The following is a 22,252-nucleotide window of genomic DNA, read 5'->3' as shown; positions in this document are numbered from 1 at the left end:
ATTTCTCTGGCTTACAGCAACAGGGGTCTCCCAATGCCACGTGGTGTGAGGGCTTACTCCACCAGGGGCATAGCGACCTCCTGGGCACTATTTAGAGGGGTGCCCATGAGTGACATTTGTGCTGCAGCCAGCTGGTCTTCGCCGCACACATTTGTAAAGTTTTATCGTTTGGATGTGACAACCCCTTCTGTGGCTCACTCTGTTCTTTCTGCTGGGTCTGAAGTGCTGCACTAGTATGCAGTGTATGATCCAGGTTTGATGGCTGCTCTGCGGGGCGTTTATATATGTCCCATCATGTGTTGTACTGAGCGAATCGACTGAAAGGGAACGTAAAGTTATGCATATAACTACTGTTCCCTGAAGGAGAGTAACGAAGTACAACACATGGCTGCCCTGCTGCTCAGCTGGGCTCGGTGAATAGCGGCTATCGAACTGAGTAATGACGATGATGACGGACAGGTATATAGTGCAGGCGGGGCCTGTCACCTGTCGTCATCACATCATTTGCCTAGGAGGCGTGATTAGAGGTGGCTTCAGCCAGGACACGCAGGGTGTGATATCCCTTACTCATGTGTTGTACTTCGTTACTCTCCTTCAGGGAACAGTAGTTATATGCATAACTTTACGTTTCCTTTTTATTGTTTAAAAATGTGAAGATAAAACTCTCTCAAAAGGCTCAGAGGTAAAGTTCAAAGGTTTATGTTTTTGTTAAAGGCAATTATTTAAGAATTATGCAAGAGGGGTTAATGGTTACCACCCTTAAACGATGACTGATAAAAACACTGATTACTAATTCATTAAGATTACTGTTTTGTTTTCAAATGAAATCCAGAGATAATTTCTGACTGATAAGAGTCACATGATTTATCTGCTTTGGTTCCAGTAATAGTTTCACAAACTAAACATAATTTGCTCTGACATAAAATTTATTGGCCAAAGTCTTTTATAAAAAATGATTTGGTGCAATTTTAAAGATTAGTAAATCAGAGTTAATTACCTGCTTTGAGTCCAAAAACAGAGCATTTGGTTTATAAAACATTTTCTTCCACTGCTCAGTGTTTCAGCACCGCTGTGATAACAGCTGTTTGAATCAGTAAAACAGCCTAATTTCCTTTATTCACTTAATTCTTGTAACCCTACCATTCTTTACCATTCACTTCTTTCTTTCTTCACTACTTTTCTTGCAGAAGATTTGCCTTATAATCAAATCTTGGATTTTGATGTTTTGTTTGTGAAATTAATAGTTTAATGAATCTGTGTTAATTGGGTGTAATGTTTGGAGATTTTGAGGAATACCTTGATATTTTGGTCATTAGAAGGCCCTGAAAAATACCAGCGTGTTTTTCTTGCAAAGCAGATTTTCTGCTGTCACATCCACATGGAAACAGTGTTAAAAAATATAATAAATCACTTTATATCAATATGTGCAAAATTGCAATGGCAAAAGACTGCTTGGATGCAATGTTTGGTGAGTTAAATGTATTAGGAGCCATGCATCATTCTTTGTTAGTAAATGATTTGGCCAGTTGGATGGGGTTTCCTACCCTTAATGCCTACAGCTGATAAAGCTTTTAGTCTCCTATATGTTAAAGCCAGTATTCAAAGCTGGAAAATTTCAGTGGGTATTGAAGAGAATGAAAAAGAAAAATTATTTAATTTAAAATACTAACAGAGATCTTAAATATAGTCGGGGAGAAAATATTTCTGCAGTTCCTCCATCACATGGACACAGCACGCTGCTTACTGCAGGGCAATGCAGCCCATGCCCCCTCCATTCACTCAGTGTTCCTATTGCAACTTGGGATATTTCTACAATTCCCCCAGCTTCATTTGCCGTGGAAAGTTTTTGAATTTTTCCTGGAAATCTTCCATGCCCTTGCTGCTCAATTAGGTGTTGTAGCATTTTTGACTGGAACCCTAAACACAGATTTATCTCAAAAATATAGAAAAGACAACAAATGATATTGGGACAAGTGTAGCTGCAACACAATGCGAGGTTAAAAACTGTACGGGACACTGCATAATACACTGTGGATGCTTGATACAATGAAATGCTGCAGTGTATAATCAGATAATAAACATCTGAAAGAGGAATCACAGTAAATCGTTGCTGTTAATGCTTTCACAATCCGATTCGGACTCAGAGGAGGATGAAGAAAATGAGTCAGTTATGGAAGAGCTGGGTCAAAGAGGGCAGCAGAAGTCCCACTAAACAGTTTATCTACATAGTTTGTTGTGGGTAGTTTTTGGCAGAGAGAAAGCTCAATAAGTGATAACAGAATTCAGATTCATGTACAGAAGTTATTTTTTCCTGTAACGGGTTATAATCGGACCTTCAGTCATTGAGAACATCCTGGATAACTACAGGTCCTTCTCAAAATATTAGCATATTGTGATAAAGTTCATTATTTTCCATAATGTCATGATGAAAATTTAACATTCATATATTTTAGATTCATTGCACACTAACTGAAATATTTCAGGTCTTTTATTGTCTTAATACGGATGATTTTGGCATACAGCTCATGAAAACCCAAAATTCCTATCTCACAAAATTAGCATATCATTAAAAGGGTCTCTAAACGAGCTATGAACCTAATCATCTGAATAAACGAGTTAACTCTAAACACCTGCAAAAGATTCCTGAGGCCTTTAAAACTCCCAGCCTGGTTAATCACTCAAAACCCCAATCATGGGTAAGACTGCCGACCTGACTGCTGTCCAGAAGGCCACTATTGACACCCTCAAGCAAGAGGGTAAGACACAGAAAGACATTTCTGAACGAATAGGCTGTTCCCAGAGTGCTGTATCAAGGCACCTCAGTGGGAAGTCTGTGGGAAGGAAAAAGTGTGGCAGAAAACGGTGCACAACGAGAAGAGGTGACCGGACCCTGAGGAAGATTGTGGAGAAGGGCCGATTCCAGACCTTGGGGGACCTGCGGAAGCAGTGGACTGAGTCTGGAGTAGAAACATCCAGAGCCACCGTGCACAGGCGTGTGCAGGAAATGGGCTACAGGTGCTGCATTCCCCAGGTCAAGCCACTTTTGAACCAGAAACAGCAGCAGAAGCGCCTGACCTGGGCTACAGAGAAGCAGCACTGGACTGTTGCTCAGTGGTCCAAAGTACTTTTTTCGGATGAAAGCAAATTCTGCATGTCATTCAGAAATCAAGGTGCCAGAGTCTGGAGGAAGACTGGGGAGAAGGAAATGCCAAAATGCCAGAAGTCTCAAGACTCAAGACCCAACACTCTGGATGAGCTAAAGGCCGCTATCGAAGCATCCTGGGCCTCCATAAGACCTCAGCAGTGCCACAGGCTGATTGCCTCCATGCCACGCCGCATTGAAGCAGTCATTTCTGCAAAAGGATTCCTGACCAAGTATTGAGTGCATAACTGTACATGATTATTTGAAGGTTGATGTTTTTTGTATTAAAAACACTTTTCTTTTATTGGTCAGATGAAATATGCTAATTTTGTGAGATAGGAATTTTGGGTTTTCATGAGCTGTATGCCACAATCATCCGTATTAAGACAATAAAAGACCTGAAATATTTCAGTTAGTGTGCAATGAATCTAAAATATATGAATGTTAAATTTTCATCATGACATTATGGAAAATAATGAACTTTATCACAATATGCTAATTTTTTGAGAAGGACCTGTAGTTTCTAGTGTTGCTACTTTTAAACTTTAATGTTTCAGTAAACAAGTCAGACCTGTTACTCGTTAGCATTTATTTGCCCTATTTCTATTTAAATAACTTCTACGTCTCCGTGGTTTCTCTGAGATCACTTTAAACATCTTGCTGATACTGAAATTAGTTACCTTTGAGTCGTCTTCATGCTGTAACAGCTTCCACACCAAGGATGATTGTTGTCTGCATGAAGTGGTATCCCTTAGATGTGGTGCGTTCCTTGGTCAGAATATAGCAGATTTTGAGTTCTGACTGACCCGATCAGTCGTACCAGCAGTAAACTGTCTGATTACGGTCCCTTGCCAGGTTCTCTGCACATCTCTAATAATAATTTCAATGTTTATGCACTTAAAAGTCGCTTCTATCCGAAGAAACTTACAAATGAGGATATACCAATTCAGTTAATATTACCACTAACAATAAGATACCTGGAAAGAAGAGCACTAGTCAGGTTCTGTTAGAGGTGACCCGACTGGGGTTGTAGAAATAGGGTGCAGGCATCGAGGAAAGTGCAGAAAGAGAGTTCATAGTAGGGGCTAAGGGAGGAGATGCTCTCTGAAGAGCTGGGTCTTCAGACAGACCCTGTTCTTGTACTGTTCCCTTTATCTTTCCACCAATAGTCTCTGAGCTTTTCTATAGTGTAGCAGTTTTTATATTCTGTATTATTCTGTGCAGCAAAAGGTTGTCAATCAGTTACCAGTTTGGAGTTGATCCAGAAGTTCAAGGTATTCCTCTGAGCTGCAGAGTGAATCTGGTTTTAATGGCTCTGCTTCTTCACCTTTTCCCTTTTTTACTCCCTCCTCCTTTGCATGCTTCCTCCTGGCTCTTCTCCTCCTTTTCCCCCCATCACAGCTCAACCTTATCCACAGTGAGGTCAGTAACTTGGCTGGCTTCGACGTGGACGGGGTCATCAACCCCACCAATGCTGAACTTGAACTTAAAGATGATCTAGGTGAGCCCCGCCCCTCCATCCCCCATATCTCCCTCCTGATCTTCCCCAGTCCCAGTAGGCTTTCAGATCTAAAATCCTTGAATGTCCAGCAGCTGAGCAACATTGTCTGTATTACTGGTTAGGATTTCCTCCTCTTGATCTGGTTATTCACACTGCGAGCAGCAGATCAACATACTTCACTCGTGCTGAACAGCAGCACATTTTTAGCCTCTGTTAAAGGAAATCTTCAAGCAGTTTTATTGTTCAAAAGCAACTAAAGGATAATGGAAAAAACATCCTTGTTTCTACGCCGTCTGGAAAAGTTTTTGATTTTAGCGTTTTCCAGATTTGGATAACTATGGAAAAATATTTGTATTTACAATCCATCCATCATCCATCATCCATCCATCATCCATCATCCATCCATCCATCCATCATCATTCCATCATCCATCCATCATCCATCCATCCATCCATCCATCCATCCATCATCCATCCATCCCTCCATTAATCCATCCATCATCCATCCATCCATCCATCCATCCATCATCATTCCATCATCCATCATCCATCCATCATCCATCCATCCATCCATCCATCCATCCATCATCCATCCATCATCCATCCATCATCATTCCATCATCCATCCATCATCCATCCATCCATCCATCCAACCATCCATCATCCATCCATCATCATTCCATCATCCATCATCCATCCATCATCCATCCATCCATCCATCCATCCATCCATCCATGCATCCCTCCATCCATCCATCCATCCATCCATCCATCATCCATCCATCCATCCATCCATCCATCATCCATCCATCATCCATCCATCATCATTCCATCATCCATCATCCATCCATCATCCATCCATCCATCCATCCATCCATTCATCATCCATCCATCCATCCATGCATCCCTCCATCCATCCATCCATCCATCATCCATCCATCCATCCATCCATCATCCATCCATCATCCATCCATCATCATTCCATCATCCATCATCCATCCATCCATCCATGCATCCCTCCATCCATCCATCCATCCATCATCCATCATCCATCCATCCATCCATGCATCCCTCCATCCATCATCCATCCATCATCCATCCATCCATCCATCCATCCATCCATCCATCATCCATCCATCCATCCCTCCCTCCATCATCCATCCATCCATCATCCATCCATCCATCCATCATCCATCCATCATCTATCCATCCATCCATCATCCATCCATCATCCATCCATCATCTATCCATCCATCATCCATCCATCCATCCATCCATCCATCATCCATCCATCCATCCATCCATCCATCCATCATCCATCCATCCATCATCCATCCATCCATCCCTCCCTCCATCATCCATCCATCCATCATCCATCCATCATCCATCCCTCCCTCCCTCCCTCCATCATCCATCCATCCATCATCCATCCATCCATCCATCATCCATCCATCCATCATCCATCCATCCATCCATCATCCATCCATCATCCATCCATCCATCATCCATCCATCCATCATCCATCCATCATCCATCCATCATCCATCCATCCATCATCCATCCATCCATCATCCATCCATCATCCATCCATCCATCATCCATCCATCCATCATCCATCCATCCATCATCCATCCATCATCCATCCATCCATCATCCATCCATCATCCATCCATCCATCCATCCATCCATCCATCATCCATCCATCCATCATCCATCCATCATCCATCATCCATCCATCCATCCATCCATCCATCATCCATCCATCCATCCATCCATCATCCATCCATCCATCCATCATCCATCCATCATCTATCCATCCATCCATCATCCATCCATCATCTATCCATCCATCCATCATCCATCCATCCATCCATCCATCATCCATCCATCCATCCATCCATCCATCATCCATCCATCCATCCATCATCCATCCATCCATCCATCATCCATCCATCATCTATCCATCCATCATCTATCCATCCATCCATCATCCATCCATCATCTATCCATCCATCCATCATCCATCCATCCATCCATCCATCATCCATCCATCCATCATCCATCCATCCATCATCCATCCATCCATCCCTCCCTCCATCATCCATCCATCCATCATCCATCCATCCCTCCATCCCCACTGACATTTTGCTCTATAAATACATAACTTATATTAGTCCTTTATTCTTATTTTTTGACGTGGAGGTATTGTATCTATTTTTTTTGTCTGCACACATTTTCTTTAAATATTCTCGCTTTGCTCTTGTTTATAGTTAGCTCATTGATTAGTGTCCTTCAGAGGCATAATGACACACTTTTCTTCTTTTTTGACATAAAATTCATTAATATTTAAAAGTGGACTAAGGAATAAGGAAACCATTTGAAAGATGAAAGAAAAATATTTATATATATGTTTGAATAAAATGCAGCTCTGCTACATTTGGGGAAAAAGAGAATAAATGCTGCTCACAGTAAAAAAAAGGCAGAGGTTTGTTGATCACTTGATTGCCTCAAATAACTAAATTCAGTTTCTTATGGAGGATAATCTGCATTAATGTGCTGTTCTGTAAAGTTCTTGACATTGGAAGAGAAAAATGCTTCTGTGGTGACCTTCAAGGATTTTTAGAAAGGCTCCTGAGAGCAGTTGGTCTGTTTTCTCTTCCCATTGTGTTAATGTGCTCAGGTCCATTTCAGGTGCTCATCCTTTCAATCTGCTGCCCGTTATTTTCCACATATTTTTGCTTAAAAGTTTTACCAGGAAAAATGTTTGGGCAATAAAGGACCAGTTTGCAGATGAAACCCAGACATCGTTTTTATTGGTTGCAGAGTGCAGCCTGATTGAGAGATCTCTCACCTGGAGTGTGATCATTAAATCCAGGATTCAGGAAGACACAGTTGGACAGAAAACCAATTTCTAATTAAAAACTCCAAAAATAAAGATCCTTATTTATTATATTGCTTACAATCCTTCTGCGTTCAGTGAAGCCAGCTGACTGTGTGCTCCTGCTTCCTAACTTCACTCTCTAACGTGTCTCTCCACTTCCTCAGCTGCCTCCTTGTATCCTGTGACGTCCTCAGCCAATAAGGAGTGCGCTCACCTGTGTCCTTCTGTTCTTCTCTCTCATCACTCTCCTCATCTTGTTGCCCTCGGTCACTCACAGTGTTCTTACCTCCATGTTGTTGCCTGTTGTCTGTCACCGTTGTCGTCTGTAGTTGCAAGTTGTCCAAGCCGACATTTCCGCGGTGGAGAGCGACGCTGTCGTTCACCCGACCAACTCCTCCCTCTATACAGGTGGTGAAGTAGGTAAAGGAACCACTGACTCTGCAGAGACCGTGACTGTCTGTCTGCTCTCCCTCTGCACATCTAGATGGTCGGTGCTGCAGCGTGTGGACAAACAGCGCAGCAGCAGCTTTTACTCTTCAATATTATAGGTGGCTGTTTTGTTTGAATTAATGCTGAGGGGTTCCAGTGTTGACCCGAGCCGGATTTGAACTGGTTCTGTAAAAACACAGCTCAAAAATGCTTCCTCAGTCCAAGTGTCCGCACAAACCTCCATGTTCTGAATCTCTGTGGAGGATATCAGTCCAGTGAGACAATTATGATTATTTTATTTGCTTCTTTTATTTGACATTTATTTATTATTTAGGTTAGTAAGACAGAGTATGATGTTTTAAAGACATTTCCAGTTTCCACAGTTCCTGAATGCAACAGCTAGGAACATTTTGTCTGGCCTGCTAACCTGTCAGTCATCTGAGGCCCCGCCCCCTGTCATCTCAGGCCCCACCCCCACGCCAAACAGGACCAGAACCTTGAATCTGAAACGTTTTTAATGTTTGTTTTTGTCAGTTTCAAAAATGTCAAACTTTATGGCTCCATAGAAACCTAAATGGCTCTCTGAAGCTTGATGGGTTTGGGATTTAAGAGTTACAAAGTGGAACTGTTTCAATTCGAAATAATTTTATGGCTTTTTAAGATTCGTGTCCTTCCTGCACTTTTGTGTTCACTTTAGCTCTCCTGCCTCCAGCAAGCCGTAGCTACAGTATTACAAGATGTTGGGCTATGTTAAGTTTTCTGGCAACTTTCAGACTTATGTGTCAGATATTTATGCTGATCCCAGAATGATAAACAGACTACAGTACTTAATCTCTTTCCAGTTTATAGGCCTTTGTAAGATAATTTCATGCAGGTATTCACTTCAATTAGTCTATAAATGTGTGAAAACTGGAGTTGCTGATAATAAAATACACTGAAGTAGATTTTAGTGCTTCCAAGTAGCACATTTACTGGTTATGTTTTGCTTGTTTGACCCTGAAATTATCATGCTGCTGCTGCTTGTTGTTTCGTTCCACATGACTGAAGCATTGACGTTCTGAGAGCTCTCTCACCTCATGCGACCTTTGAACTCTTTAACCAAGCTGTCACTTCAGATGGCCTGTAAGCAGATACACAGTGTCTCACAAAGATTGTTTTTCTTAAGACTTCACATCAGTGGTCACAAAGGAACAAAGATTTAATCAGTAAAGTTTTACTGGCTGTACATCAGGATGTGAAATGACAGCCATAACTTTTTCCATGTGCTTGTTTGAATTCACTGTTGTGAATTTAAGGAGATTTTTTTTAACTGCATTTAATGAAAAGAGATTTAAAGATTTTTAATATTGGACTATTACAATGCTTTGCACACCCTTGAACTCTCTTGTCTCATTGCAACCACAAACGTCAAAGTATTTCATTGGGATTGTTTTTCTAATAGACCAACAAAAGCGCATGATTGTGAAGTGGAAGGAATATTAAACATGGTTTTCAAAGTATTTGACCAAACTCTTTGTTCATTCTTTGCTGAATAACTTCAGCTCAGTCAGACTGGATGGAGAATATTTCTAAATATCAATTTTCAAGACTTGCCACAGGTTCTCAATTGGATTTAGGTCTGGGCTTTGACTGGGCCATTTTAAGGCATTATATGCTTTGATCTAAACCACATTATTGTAGCTCCAGCTGTTTATTTAAGGTTGTTGTCCTGCTTTAGCTCCGTCCATCTTTCCTTCAGCTCTAACCAGCTTCCCTGCCCCTGCTGAAGACAAGCATCCCCACAGCATGATGCTGCCACCACCATGTTTCACTATAGAGATGGGATGTCCAGATTGATGTGCTGTGTTAGTTTGAAAAAGTTACATTTTTGGCACCTTCCAAACAGGACTTGTTATTGCTTCCTTTCAACAATGGCTTTCTTCCATAAAGGCTAGATTTGTAAAGGGAATCAACTAAGAGTTTCCCAGTCAACTGTTTCTCCCACCTGAGCTGTGGAGCTTTGCAGCTCCTCTTGAGTTACCTTGAGCCTCTTGGCTGCTTCTCTGATTAATGCTCTCATTTCCTGTTGTGTCATATTCTTTCCATTCTCAGATGACAGATTGGACAGAGCTCTGTGAGATATTGTTTTATAACATAATCATGATAATAATCATAATGTCTGCTGTGCTCCTTGGTCTTCAAGGTGTCGTTTGTTCAGTAATATTCTCCGACAAACCTCCGAGGCCCTCACAGAACATCTGGATTCATACTCAGATTAAATTACACACAGGTGGACTTTGTTAACCAAAGAGCCGACTCCTGAAGCCAACTGGGATTTATTTATAGGTATCAGAGGAGAGAGGGCGAAGACTAAGATGAATCACACTTTTCCGATTTCTTTTTGTAAAAAAAATTGAAAACATGGCATCCTTTACTTGACAATTTTGCGCTGATTTTGTGTCCATCATATAAAATACCCCAAAATACAAAACGAAATTTTGTAAATACTTTGGCAAGGCACTGCAAATCCTCTGCTTTTGGTCTAAGTTTAAGTTGCTTCCTTCCTTTTTGGTTTTCTTTTTGGCTCCTCTCTTAAGCTCTGAGAAATATCTCAAGTAACGAATTTTTTGGAAATAATTAAATTGAGAAAAGAAAACAAGAGTTTTGTGTTGCAAATCGAACTTTAATTTACCAGGATGTTTAGCTTAAATCTTTGTTCTTTATTTGTGACACTTTTCCTAAGTCCGACATCAAGAGCTCAGAGATTCTGAGAGGCCCTTTTTAAATGATCAACTCTGTTGTGTTTCTGCCGGTCTGTCCATCCACCCTCTTGTCTTCCTGCTTGCCTGTCTGTCTTGCATGACCTTCAACCCTCCGTCCTGCTTTCTGCCGTATGTCTGCGGCTCATCGCGATGTGTTCACTGCTGTCTTCTTCTGCCTCCGCTCCGCTCACAGGCTCTGCTCTGGAGAAGAAAGGAGGGAAGGAGTTCACGGAGGCACTGCAAGAGCTGAAGAAGAAAAATGGCCCTCTGGAGGTGGCTGGTGGTAAGTTCACAGAGCCGAGACACGAAAAACGGATTTTATTTTTTGTTATGAAAATGTAATTGATGTAATAGTATATACTTTAGCCAGTTAACTGTGGACTAAACTGTTAACTTTAAAATGAGCCGAAAACATTTTGCATTCATGCTCATTGTGAAATTTATTTTTTAAGGAAAAGCAAAAATGTATTTATTTATTTTTTTTAACATTTAAGTATCAGAAACGTCCCATAAATGTGTCATCTAACCCATCAAGCTAAAGCTAGTGTGGATTCATGTCCATTACAACAACGATCAGCTTTCTGGACATGAACACGGGGTTTAATGAGCTGAACTGACTCATTCGGGACCCTGATGGGTGAAATGTTTACAGTGTTGTCATAAAAAACTTTGTTTATTGGTAAAAGCAAGGCTGTTAGTCCATTAGTTTTCTTTCTTTCTTTGTGCCGCCCTTACATTTTGTTCCCCATGCTACTGCATTTTTCAAAACATGGTGGGGACCTTTCCAGACCCTCTTCCCTTTCTGCCAGTTTAGCCCAGAATCTCTATCCAGGTTTCCAGATCGATCCCATGATCTCAGCTTAGCCTTTTCACGGCACAGCTCAATATTTTTTCCCTTATAGTTGCTGTAATTTCTTCATTATGACAAAATAAGAATATTTTAAGTGAGCTAAACTTCTCTTTTTAAATATTTAGACAGCCCATTAAGTACAGGAAGACCTTTGGCAGCAGTGGCATCCTGGAGCCTTTCTGAGGCTGATCCTTTAAAGCCCTTTTTCTAAGGTTTAAGCTCAACTAGGCGGGATGAGAAGCTTTCATAGTAAAGTCATATTGTAGGCCTCTCCAGGGTAGGTCCAAACTCTGGCTCGGTTACTCCAGGACTTTTACAGTGTGGTCTCTAAGCCATCTTTGTCTCGTCATGGCAGATGGTTTTATGTTGTTACCTCGCTGAAATCAGGCAGCTGGAGCACTCAAAAAACATGTTTTATATGTTTCAGGATATCTGTTTTTGTACCAGCCTTTCCTGATGACAGTCTTGGTACTTTGGGTCTCCCCATGTTGATGTACTGAAGAGAAATGCAGCTTAAAAGTTTCCATTGGATTGTAGGATTTGTTTTGTTTTCATCTGAGCTCTTCAGGTTCCTTCTGACAAGACTGTAGTGGACCTTTTTTCATGATTATTTTTGACCAATCTGATTGGTGGATCTCTCAACAGATCTTCCCAAACAATATTTTCAAAATGTCTGCAATAGTGATCACTGCCTAACCAAGTCCCTGCATCCCTAATTATTTAAACTATTAGATTATATTGTGTTTAAATCAACCGCATGGAGTCCAGAAAAACCTTTAAATGATCGCTGATCAAACTGGTTGCACCAAAAGTCTGTAGTATAGATTTATGCAAAATGTATTAGTCTGAAGTATAAAATATGGAAAAATAAGAAGCCTGAAAGCTTTCATGTAATTTTAGGAATCTCATTAGTAATTATTTAACTGAACCACATCAACCCAAATATCTGAAGATCCCAGAAACCAGTCACATCTTTTTTGTGGTGCCCTCATCTGAACCGTACCGATGGGTAAAAGAAAGTGTTACAACAAACTCATGTTTTATTTCTGCAGTTTCATGTCCATCTGAAAATCTCAGGAAAATGCAACTTTTAATTTAAGCTCATTAGAAAACCCTCTAATGCCACAACTACTGCTGCACCTTAACACTGAAGCATTTTTGTTTTTACTTTACTTTTTAAAGCGAGTCTCCATAGCATCGTGTTTATTCTCTCATGTCCTCTTCAAAATGGAAAAGACAAGGGAACATACATTTTAAGTAGCAGATAAGTGTCAGGAATTATTGCCTTAATGTGCAGTCAAAGTAATAATTAGAAAGTGTAAAACAAGAGGATCTGTGACAAACAAGACTGGACCAGAACCCAATATTGTTTCTCCACCACACACAGTGAGGAGGATGGTAGGCAGGTAAAAACTATCTGTACAGCTCACCCTCAGAGTGCTGGAGGACTTGTTTTCAATGAATAATATTTCTACTAGAACGACAGTTGTGTTTTTGTAGTGTTAAGAGGAAATATGTTTTTCATGAGCATAACAAAGCTAAGCTGTTAAAAATAAGGTGACAGAAGGTCAAACTTCTGCTCCACCACAGTCTGTAACCATGAAACAGACGGCTGGCAGTCATTCACATCATCAGCCTCTCCTCAGCGTTTCCCTCAGGACCACACCAGCGCTGAGACCGGCTCTGCTGCATGAAGTGTCTCCATCATCTTTTTTTTTTTCTTGTTCTTTTTTTGGGGCCATCTGGAAATAAGCTCGTCCTCAGCTTTGACTGCAGTCCACTCACACGCTTGCTGCTGGCTACTGAACTCTGACTGAAGGCTTTCTCACGTCACACAATCAGAGGCTTTGGCTGAGTTTCACTTTTTACAGCTGCTGGGGTGATGGAAGACTTAACTGAACACCGAACCCTCGAGAACAGACTCTGTTCCCTCGTTTATTTCTTCTCAACTCCAGCTCCCTGGAGAACTGATTTTCCTCCTAAATGCTTTGCTCCAACCAGTTTAAGCTGCTGGAGATTTCCCACAAAGAAAAGTGCTCATTTAGCACCTTTGGTCTCGAAACTCAACTCTTAGGGGTTTATTTCTGACAAAATGGGTTAATGAGGCTCATTTTAACTGATGAACACTTCATTATGTGACAAAAACTGTGAGTGAAAAATACAGTCATTGTTTGATTCAACTAAATAATTACAGATGTTAGGAAGTATGTCCAAGTAGTTCTAAAAGCTTTTACCCAATAATTCAGTCCAGTATATTGTCTTCTGGTAATGGTAATTTGTTTATCTTTATGTGTTGGAAGTTATAGACCCAGTTATTCTGATTGTGCCCTCTAAACATGGTGGTAGGCCTGCTAAAGATGTGTAAAAAGCCTTTAAATCACCTTTTATTGTGGTCATCTGCACCACAGTTACTCGGGCCTCGTAACAATTCCTGCAAGGTTAAAGAACCCAAACCACTAACTGATCGTTATTATTCAAGCTCTAAGAAACAGGCTGTATTCATGATAGGGCTGATACAAAAAATCATTATTTACTGATTATTGCGATAAAATCCCCCACAGTTAGTGATACCTTATTAAAATGAAACCAGGGGCACGGGTTAAAGCACACAACCGAAGTACGAGGCTACAGTCCTCAACGCAGCCATCACAGGTTCGAGTCCCAGTCTGTTAACCTTTGCTACATGCTCCCTTTAACTCAGATTATAATAAACAACAACGTAAGTTATCATAACTATGCAGACGACACACAGCTATACGTTACGATGTCACCAGGTGACCATGAACCCATTCAAGCGCTGGGAAAATGCTGAGAACAAATCAATGCATGGATGGGCCTAAATGTTCTTCAACTGAATCAAAACAAAACTGAAGTAATAATCTTTGAACCAAAGGAAGAGCGTTTAAAAGTTAGCACACAGCTTCAGTTAATACAGCTAGAAACCACCAGTCAGGCTGGAAACCTGGGTGTAGTGATGGACTCAGACCTGAACCTTCAGAGGAACATAAAGACAGTAACAAGGTCGGCTTTCTATCACCTAAAGAACATCTCCAGGATTAAAGGACTAATGTCTCAGCAGGACCTTGAAAAACTAATTCATACATTCATCTTTAGTAGAATTGATTACTGCAACGGTGTCTTCACAGGTCTGCCTAAAAAGTCGATCAGACAGCTGCAGTTGATCCAGAACGCTGCTGCCCGCGTCCTCACTAGAACTAAGAAAGTGGAGCACATCGGCCCGGTTCTAAAGTCCCTACACTGGCTCCTTGTAGCTCAGAGAATAGAGTTTAAAATACTTCTGTTAGTCTATAAATCACTGAATGGCTTAGCACCAAAATACATTACAGACTTGTTGTCAGTGTATCAACCACCCAGACCTCTCAGGTCTTCTGGCTCAAATCTACTCTGCAGAACCAGAACCAGAACCAAACATGGAGAAGCAGCTTTTAGTTCTTATGCTCCACTAATCTGGAATAAACTCCCAAAAAACTGTGAAAGCGCCGAAACCCTAAAATGCTTTAAATCAAGATTAAAAATGATTTGTTTAGAGTGGCCTTTGACTGGACCATTTAGGCATAATTAGTTGCGTTTTCAGTCCAATTTCTGTTTCATTTTCTTATCAATCATTTTATCATTAGTTTTTTATTTTATTCATTTTTATTCTCTTTAATTATTTAATTACCTTTATGTACTTTTCCTATTATGTTTCATTCTATTTTTTTCATGCACAGCATTTTGAATTCTCTTGCTACTGTAATGTGCTATATAAATAAACTTGCCTTGCCTTAATAACAGGGATGTGCACCAAACGAAAAGAAATTGTGCTTTTTACACATATTTGCCAGGGGTGCTAATAAATGTGGACGCCGTCTCCTTTAGATTTTATATTTCAAACAAATTTCCTTCTCTTTTTTTGGATTTTGTAACATGAGGATTTGGTCATTTGTTTTAGCGATTAAAATGACCAAACTGGTTCATTAGGCTGGAAAGTTTAAAGCCGAGACATTATCTTTGACAAATGCATGTTTTAATTTCTTATCTGTGGTAAATGTTTAGATAGTGTTGGGTGAGTTAGTTTTATCATCCTCTGTTCTACCTTTAAATTTCCAACCGGTCGACGACTTTACAGATTACTGTTTGTATATTTCCTCCACCCGTTTCACCGTCCTCACCTTTCCTTTCCTTTTATTCTCCTCTCAGCCCTGTTGACCGGCGGTTTCGGGCTGCCCGCCAAGTACGTCATTCACTGTAACAGTCCAGGCTGGGGTTCAGATAAGTGTGAGGAGATGCTGGAGAAGACGGTGAAGAACTGCCTGGCTCTGGCAGATGAGAAGAAACTCAAGTCTGTGGCCTTCCCCTCCATTGGCAGTGGAAAGTAGGTGCTTTTAATGCCTAGAAAATCCTCTACAGAGGCAGCAGACCCTCACTAACATGGCATACATGGTGCACATCATTCAGGTCATTAATGTTAAGTTTAAATACCTTTTTACGCGTCTAAAACATCATAGATTTCACTTCTGGGATTATTATAAAAAATGTGTTGTATATCTAATAAGGTCATCCCATCTGAACTGGGTTGGCTCGGTCTCTGACACCTGTTGTCCAACAAAGATCCAGCTTCCATTAAAATGTAGACAATATTCATGCTGCAATATGTTGTCATTAGTCCATTTATTGAAAGGTTTTCCTTTTTGTTGTATATATAACAGGGGCATTCGATCTAAAGTCTAAAAGCAGTAAATATATACAGTACAGACCAAAAGTTTGGACACACCTTCTCATTCAAAGAGTTTTCTTTATTTTCATGACTATGAATATTGTAGCTTCACACTGAAGGCATCAAAACTATGAATTAACACATGTGGAATTATATACTGAACAAAAAAGTGTGAAACATCTGAAAATATGTTTTATATTCTAGGTTCTTCAAAGTAGCCACCTTTTGCTTTGATTACTGCTCCTCACACTCTTGGTATTCTGTTGATGAGCTTCAAGAGGTAGTCACCTGAAATGGTTTTCCAACAGTCTTGAAGGAGTTCCCAGAGATGCTTAGCACTTGTTGGCCCTTTTACCTTCACTCTGCGGTCCAGCTCACCCCAAACCATCTCGATTGGGTTCAGGTCCGGTGACTGTGGAGGCCAGGTCATCTGGCGCAGCACCCCATCACTCTCCTTCTTGGTCCAATAGCCCTTACACAGCCTGGAGGTGTGTTTGGGGTCATTGTCCTGTTGAACAATAAATGATGGTCCAACTAAACGTAAACCAGATGGAATAGCATGCTGCTGCAAGATGCTGTGGTAGCCATGCTGGTTCAGTATGCCTTCAATTTTGAATAAATCCCCAACAGTGTCACCAGCAAAGCACCCCCACACCATCACACCTCCTCCTCCATGCTTCATGGTGGGAACCAGGCATGTAGAGTCCATCCGTTCACCTCTTCTGCGCCACACAAAGACACGGTGGTTGGAACCAAAGATCTCAAACTTGGACTCATCAGACCAAAGCACAGATTTCCACTGGTCTAATGTCCATTCCTTGTGTTCTTTAGTCCAAACAAGTCTCTTCTGCTTGCTGCCTGTCCTCAGCAGTGGTTTCCTAGCAGCTATTTTACCATGAAGGCCTGATTCACACAGTCTCCTCTTAACAGTTGTTCTAGAGATGTGTCTGCAGCTAGAACTCTGTGTGGCATTGACCTGTTCTCTAATCTGAGCTGCTGTTAACCTGCGATTTCTGAGGCTGGTGACTCGGATGAACGTATCATCTGCAGCAGAGGTGACTCTTGGTCTTCCTTTCCTGGGGCGGTCCTCATGTGAGCCAGTTTCTTTGTAGTGCTTGATGGTTTTTGCGACTTCACTTGGGGACACTTTCAAAGTTTTCCCAATTGTTCGGACTGACTGACCTTCATTTCTTAAAGTAATGATGGCCACTCATTTTTCTTTACTTATCTGCTTTTTTCTTGCCATAATACAAATTCTAACAGTCTATTCAGTAGGACTATCAGCTGTGTACTGTATCCACCTCCTGCACAACACAACTGATGGTTCCAACCCCATTTATAAGGCTTGAAATCCCACTTATTAAACCTGACAGGGCACACCTGTGAAGTGAAAACCATTTCAGGTGACTACCTCTTGAAGCTCATCAACAGAATACCAAGAGTGTGTGGAGCAGTAATCAAAGCAAAAGGTGGCTACTTTGAAGAACCTAGAATATAAGACATATTTTCAGTTGATTCACACTTTTTTGTTCAGTATATAATTCCACATGTGTTAATTCATAGTTTTGATGCCTTCAGTGTGAAGCTACAATATTCATAGTCATGAAAATAAAGAAAACTCTTTGAATGAGAAGGTGTTTCCAAACCTTTGGTCTGTTCTGTACATCCTCCTGCACCCACATGTTTCCCAAACATTTATACCTTCAGCTTTGACAATGAACTAAATTATCAATTAACATAAGAGACACTCCAGTCTGAGCTTTTGTAAAAAGTTCCAACCTGTTGTTACAGATTTTTATCCCATTTTAATTTGTCTTGAAGAATCATATTAAAAATATATCTAAAATTCATAAATATGTTTTCTTGTTTCTTCATAAATTGAACAGGGAACTGACTTGATAAAATAAATGATTTTATCGTAAAATAAAATTAGGAACTGCCTTTGTCTGCCTCAGTGGAAATCTGCTAATGAAATAAAATCCTCCAGTTTATGGGTGTTCTGAAGTATCTGTACCTATAAAACAACTAGAAGACTCATCATAGCTCACTAACTCCTCTTTCTTTTTTCTTTTGCATGGCTCAAAATCTAGAAGTGCATCCTTAATCACAAGATATTAATTTTTTCTCCAAAATCTTTAAAAACAACCATGAGTCTAACTTAATATTTGCTGAAAGACAGCTCTATTTTGCTGGTAGATGCTGGATTATTAAGTCATTTATTTATTTGTTGTAATGTTAGTTACAAACAAAGACAAAATGATCATCCATCCATCCAACCAACCAACTCCTGGATGGATGGATGTTGTACTCTTCAGTACAACGTCTGTACTGAAGAGTGTTGCTGACAGAGGAACCAGTTAGTGCTTTGTTCACTGACTGGTCTTTGTCGTGTTTTTCATCTTATTTCCAGGCAGATTTTCCAGTCTGCTGCATGACTGTGGCATCCCTGGTCCAGATAGGAGACCAAAGTCAATAATGTACTGCAAGGTTTTAATTAGGTGCTGGGTGATATCATGAAGAAATGCGATATGGAATAATGTTGCTGAATGTTACTATGACTTGCTATAAATCATAAAAGAATTTAACTAAACATTTTAAAGTCTTTCTGCTTCTGGTTCATGGCAAACATAAACCCTACATAGATTCTGTCTAGCTGCAGGAAAAAAGGAGATGCATAATTTTAATCTAAACAACAAGGGTTTATGGTAAAGTTGCATCTGTCAAAGAAACAACTTAGTTTTAGTTTTGTAATAACTTCAATGCTCTAATAAGCAGGTTTTCCTGTAGCCTGAATGCATAGTTCATATATAATTAATTAAAGTCCGAGCCGTTTTTCTTCGATAGTGTGTGCAGTGATATTAGAATAAATGCTACATTCGCAATATATTTTGCTTTTATGCAGGTTCTGTTCCTGTATTTCACCATTTGTGTCTCATTTATTACCCCAGGAACGGTTTCCCGAAGCAGACCGCAGCCCAGCTGATCCTCAAGGCCATTTCCAGTTACTTTGTCGCCACCATGTCTTCCACCATCAAGACCGTGTACTTCGTGCTCTTCGACAGCGAGAGCATCGGCATCTACGTGCAGGAAATGGCCAAGCTGGAGACCAGTTAAAGGACAGGGTTTCGTCTTGTCGTCCCTCTCCCACTGCTTTCTGTTTTCTTTCGGAGAGAGGAAGGTGTTTACTGGTGATCTGTTGGAAATGAAGAAAAGAAGAAGTGTAAAGGCCGGAAAAATGGTTTTTGCATTATGTTTGTATGTTTAATCTATAGTTTTTAATTCCTTATTTACTCGTCACCTCTGGTGTTTAGACGTGTGCTTTTCTTTTTCTAAGATCTTTTTACTCAAACAGTGCAGCACAATACAAAACCAACATTTACCATTTAGTTTTCAGAATATATATATAAATACAATAAAAATACGAGATCTAGCTGCACAAGGCTTCTCGAGAGGTTTCAACGATACGGGTTAATGCATGTAAAGGCAGTAAGGATATTAAGAAAACAGCTATTCTCTTTCTATTGATCTCAGTATCACTCTACATTTAACTGTGTTGTAGTTTTTGGTATCGGTTTGGAACGTCTGTTGTACTGTATAAAGAAAAAGGTAAAGATTTGTTCACGTTGGTCCGCTTTGGTCTTTAGGAGACTCCAGTATCAGTGTACTAGAATGAGTTCTTGTGTTGTGTGTTGCAAATTTCACTTTTTTGCCTTTTGTTCAGACAGGCAAAGTATTTTCTCTGTGTGCTGCAAAAACATTGAAAAAGGTGTTCCAAGCAGCATCGATGCATCGGTTTATGGCTGATTACTGGAGACTTCAGGTTTTTGCAGAACACCTTTTGTTTCTATTTGTGTGTTCCTATAAGTGTTCATATAGGTAGGAGTGTTTGTGAAACATTATGGACAAATGTTAAACTGTAACACAAGAGTTTTATTTGTTTTAATTTCCCCCTGATTATAAAATGGCACAAGATTTGGAAGAAAAAAAGTCGTGTAAGATTGTTTTGTGTGTGTGTTCTTCTTTTTTGTCTTTGTTAAGCCATAAAAGAGAATATTGCTGGAAACGGAGGCCGGTGCTGCTTCTATCGGTTCGCTCTAACATTCAGCCGCCACCAGATGGCGCTCTGTCACCACACGTCAGAGTTGGTCCTCAGCCATTTTTCTTTCATTCAGCAGCACACCTCTGAGCGCACACAGATGGAGCAGATTTGAACTGGATTTGGGAATGAAGGACATCAAATGCAAGTCTGCATTTGGACTTTTCAACAGCTTGACTTTCTTATGTGAAAAGAAAATTGTTAAACGCTTTCTAAAGAATTGCTACAATTGATGATTCTACAAAAGACAAAGAAAAAAAAAGTCTGTATACACTCCGGTAATAAAAAAAAAAACCTTTAAAAACATCAGTGAATTTGTCAAATTATTTTGTGTTCCATTCATATGAAGGATTTATTCAAGAATGCGGAAGCATGAAATTAAAGGAGTTTTTGGGGGAAACTGAATTAAACCAGAACGTGTGTGACTTGGATGTATTAATCCTGTTTGGTGTGTTAGAAACAATTTGCTGTAGAAAACATGGCAGAAAATGTACAAAATACATAAAATCTGAGTTTCAGAACTAATGAAGCCTGAACTTAAAAAAAAATCCAACAGGTTTTTGTTTTGGCTCTTGTTTCTTTTACATATCAGGCCCTCAGATGACAACTGCAAGCCCTAATTACTGAAGCTTGAGGGTTTCTTCACTATTTAGTTTCAACTACTTTTGACAAACTAAGGACCCGTTCTTGTTTTTTTTAAGTTTCCAATTTTTCACCTGAAGTACCCTCCATAGATGTGCATAAAAGCATTGAAATAAGTGGGTAGGTTTTTAGGAGTAGCCTTATCCTGGTAGTACCTGATGAAAAACATACGCCTTGGATGGCATGTTCTCTTGTTTTTCCCATTTTGAAGTGTGCCTTCCTGTTTGAATGGTTTGTTCTCCTATCTTTCTAATTTTGAAGAGCAACTAGGTTAAATGTTCCTCCTTGTCACATCCTGGCTAACTGTGAAGAGTAAAGTATGAATTATAAAAAATGCTTGATACACTTATTTTATAGAAATTCTGAAGGATTACTAGTGTTTGTCCTTGTAAATTTATAAAGCAATTATGTTCCTACTTAAATGGACTCAAAGGTAGGATTTATAAAAATTTTTGTGATAATGCTGCTTCAGTAAAAAATTATTTCAAGTCTTTTTACATACATTTCATTTTTTGCTTTTATGCTTTTGCATAAAATGATTCTTCCAGCAGAGTTTCTACAGTGATCCACAGACTTTTGATAATAAAATGCTAAATGTTTTTATCTTTGCTGATTTTTTAAGGTACAGTTTTAAACTTGCTTCAATATCTCTGAGGCATTTTACATACCTTTTTATTTTCTGTAAAATCTCCTAAATATATTCCTCAGGGCTCTGCAGGAAGAGCATAGAATACTTGGAAGGTTGTTGCTTCACTACTGAGACACATTATGATGATATTTGGACATTAATGACAGCTGTTGTGAGCAAACAGATTTTACATACAGAATAACAACATTAATGGACGTGGTTGGTTGTTAAAGGTGCTTTTATTGGGTTACAATAAAATAGAATCTTTTATGTATGTCGATATGAACCTGTTTAACTTCTCCCAGCTATAGATATTTAAACATTTACATTTTTACACCAACATATGTTGACTTTTGTAGCTGGAAACAAATATTTGTACGCCAGATTTTCTGTCCTTTCACAACTTGGACTCTTAACAGCTGCCTGATCCTTGATAAGGAGCCTCCTAGAAGTTTAACTAGTTCAGTTAGAGAATAGGTTTATTGTGCTTCTATATTGATGCTGTTCAGGCCTCTCTTGTATTAGCGTTGTTGGCTTGTCCTACACATATTTCTTCACCCTGAGTCCAGGTATGTAATCATTAAAAGTTGTGTTTCTGCAAACCTGGCAACTATAATTCAATTTTTT

The 22,252-nt window shown here is 39.8% G+C and overlaps 1 protein-coding gene across 5 annotated transcripts in view; it reads left to right on the top strand.

Annotated features, from left to right (window-relative positions):
- The window catches only part of LOC124876416 (core histone macro-H2A.1), a 32,728-nt gene extending 12,070 nt beyond the window's left edge, over nt 1-20,658 (top strand). Inside the window, exons 6-9 of one of the 5 annotated variants that reach the window (XR_007040301.1) lie at nt 4,544-4,643; nt 7,852-7,942; nt 10,886-10,975; nt 15,743-15,793. Coding sequence is in view for 4 of the 5 variants with exons in the window: in XM_047379147.1 (XP_047235103.1) it covers nt 4,544-4,643; nt 10,886-10,975; nt 15,743-15,917; nt 19,208-19,373 (531 nt within the window). In the remaining variant the exon portion in view is untranslated. Of the gene's footprint in view, nt 1-4,543; nt 4,644-7,851; nt 7,943-10,885; nt 10,976-15,742; nt 15,918-19,207 lie in introns of those variants that run through there. The other 4 variants (XM_047379148.1, XM_047379147.1, XM_047379150.1 and 1 more) reach the window with 4 other exon arrangements.
- Nucleotides 20,659-22,252: the final 1,594 nt, after the last annotated feature.

This window comes from Girardinichthys multiradiatus, chromosome 11 (assembly GCF_021462225.1).
Source record: "Girardinichthys multiradiatus isolate DD_20200921_A chromosome 11, DD_fGirMul_XY1, whole genome shotgun sequence".
NCBI classification, from domain to species: domain Eukaryota; kingdom Metazoa; phylum Chordata; class Actinopteri; order Cyprinodontiformes; family Goodeidae; genus Girardinichthys; species Girardinichthys multiradiatus.
The sequence above is the reverse complement of the archived record's forward strand: the minus strand, read 5'-3'. Positions and strand labels throughout refer to the sequence as shown.